This window comes from Poecilia latipinna, unplaced genomic scaffold (assembly GCF_001443285.1).
Source record: "Poecilia latipinna isolate Pla-1442-1.1 unplaced genomic scaffold, P_latipinna-1.0 Scaffold1967, whole genome shotgun sequence".
Lineage (NCBI taxonomy): Eukaryota > Metazoa > Chordata > Actinopteri > Cyprinodontiformes > Poeciliidae > Poecilia > Poecilia latipinna.
In genome coordinates this window covers 88,912-90,137 of record NW_015114583.1, presented here as the reverse complement: position 1 = coordinate 90,137, position 1,226 = coordinate 88,912, and the positions used below count along the sequence as shown (strand labels likewise).

The 1,226-nt window shown below is 40.7% G+C and overlaps 1 protein-coding gene across 1 annotated transcript in view; it reads right to left on the bottom strand.

The window, feature by feature from the left end:
* Positions 1-509, bottom strand: part of LOC106935457 (taste receptor type 1 member 1-like) — a 12,336-nt gene extending 11,827 nt beyond the window's left edge. Inside the window, exon 1 of the mRNA XM_015015926.1 lies at positions 221-509. Coding sequence (XP_014871412.1) covers positions 221-399 — 179 coding nt within the window. The 5' untranslated portion in view covers positions 400-509. The remainder of the gene's footprint in view (positions 1-220) is intronic.
* Between the last annotated feature and the right edge of the window lie 717 nt (positions 510-1,226).

Here is a 1,226-nt window from a genome sequence, read left to right as displayed (position 1 = left end):
AGTTTATTATTCATATTTAGGTTCATGTAGGCACTTAGTACTTTAGCACTATAAATTTTATTGCACCTGAAAGGATTGCTTAGTCAAACATTAAGGTTGGATATTAAATCTTGTCTGGACTTAATATCAGGATTTCCTCCTGAAGGAGGAGGAAACCAAATCCTCCCATTTTTCATTTGTTTAATCATGTCAAGATATCTATCAAAGTAAAATGACCCACCTTGAGCAGATGATGGTCTCTGGTCTGTCCCAAGAAATGTCATCATTGACTTCATGAATGTCAAAAAGTCCTCCAATAAAAAAATCTCCATCCAAAGCAAACTCTGAGGCTGAGACAGGCTCAGTCAAAGCCTGCAGTAAACATCCCAGCAGACAAATATGAGCCCAAATCCTTTTCATTGTCGTCGATTTTGGTTACCACTCTGTTGTGAACTCCTTCCCGATTTGCCTCGTGTTTTACACTGAAGGTTGAACTTGGCTCATGAAGAGTTCTCATAAAAAAGCCGTCATAAAAATTTTAATAAACTATAGGTGCACTAGCGACATGACTGTCACATTTGATAAGTTACAAATAAGCATGCAAAATATCTGCTGCTGCCAAATACTTGTTCAATAAACAACACATTGTCTGTGTGCAGGTCTGGTGCCACCAACATGAATCGGTCTTCTGAGCAGAGCCATTTTTATCTAAACAAATAAAGAGTTTTAAAAGAAAAAGAGATTTAGGTCTCACGCTCTTATGTCTAATGTTGGGGAAAGAAAGTCTTTTGAATAAAAAACAGCAGCCGCCGAACTAAGTCTGATTTTATAACCATACAGTACTCAACTTACAAGGTTGCTTCTAAGGGACTGGTGCTTTGTAAATTGGAGGATGGTCCAGGGTAGAGACTTCAGTCATCCAAAGTAGCTCTAAGGTTATGGAGAGTCACTTCATTAGTGAGATTCTAATCTTACATTAGAGGTTATACCAGGGGTGGGCAATCCTGGTCCTCAAGGGCCAGTGTCCTGCAACTCTTAGACGTCTCCCTGGTCCAACACACCTGAACCCAACAGCTGAATCACCTCCTCAGTGCAGTCAGGTTTCTCCAGAGTCCTGCTAACGACCTCATTATTTGACTCAGGTGTGTTGAAGTTGAGACACATCTAAAAGTTGCAGGAGACCGGCCCTCGAGATCTGGAGTTGCCCACCCCTGGGTTATACTATACTTGTGACTTATTACTGGACT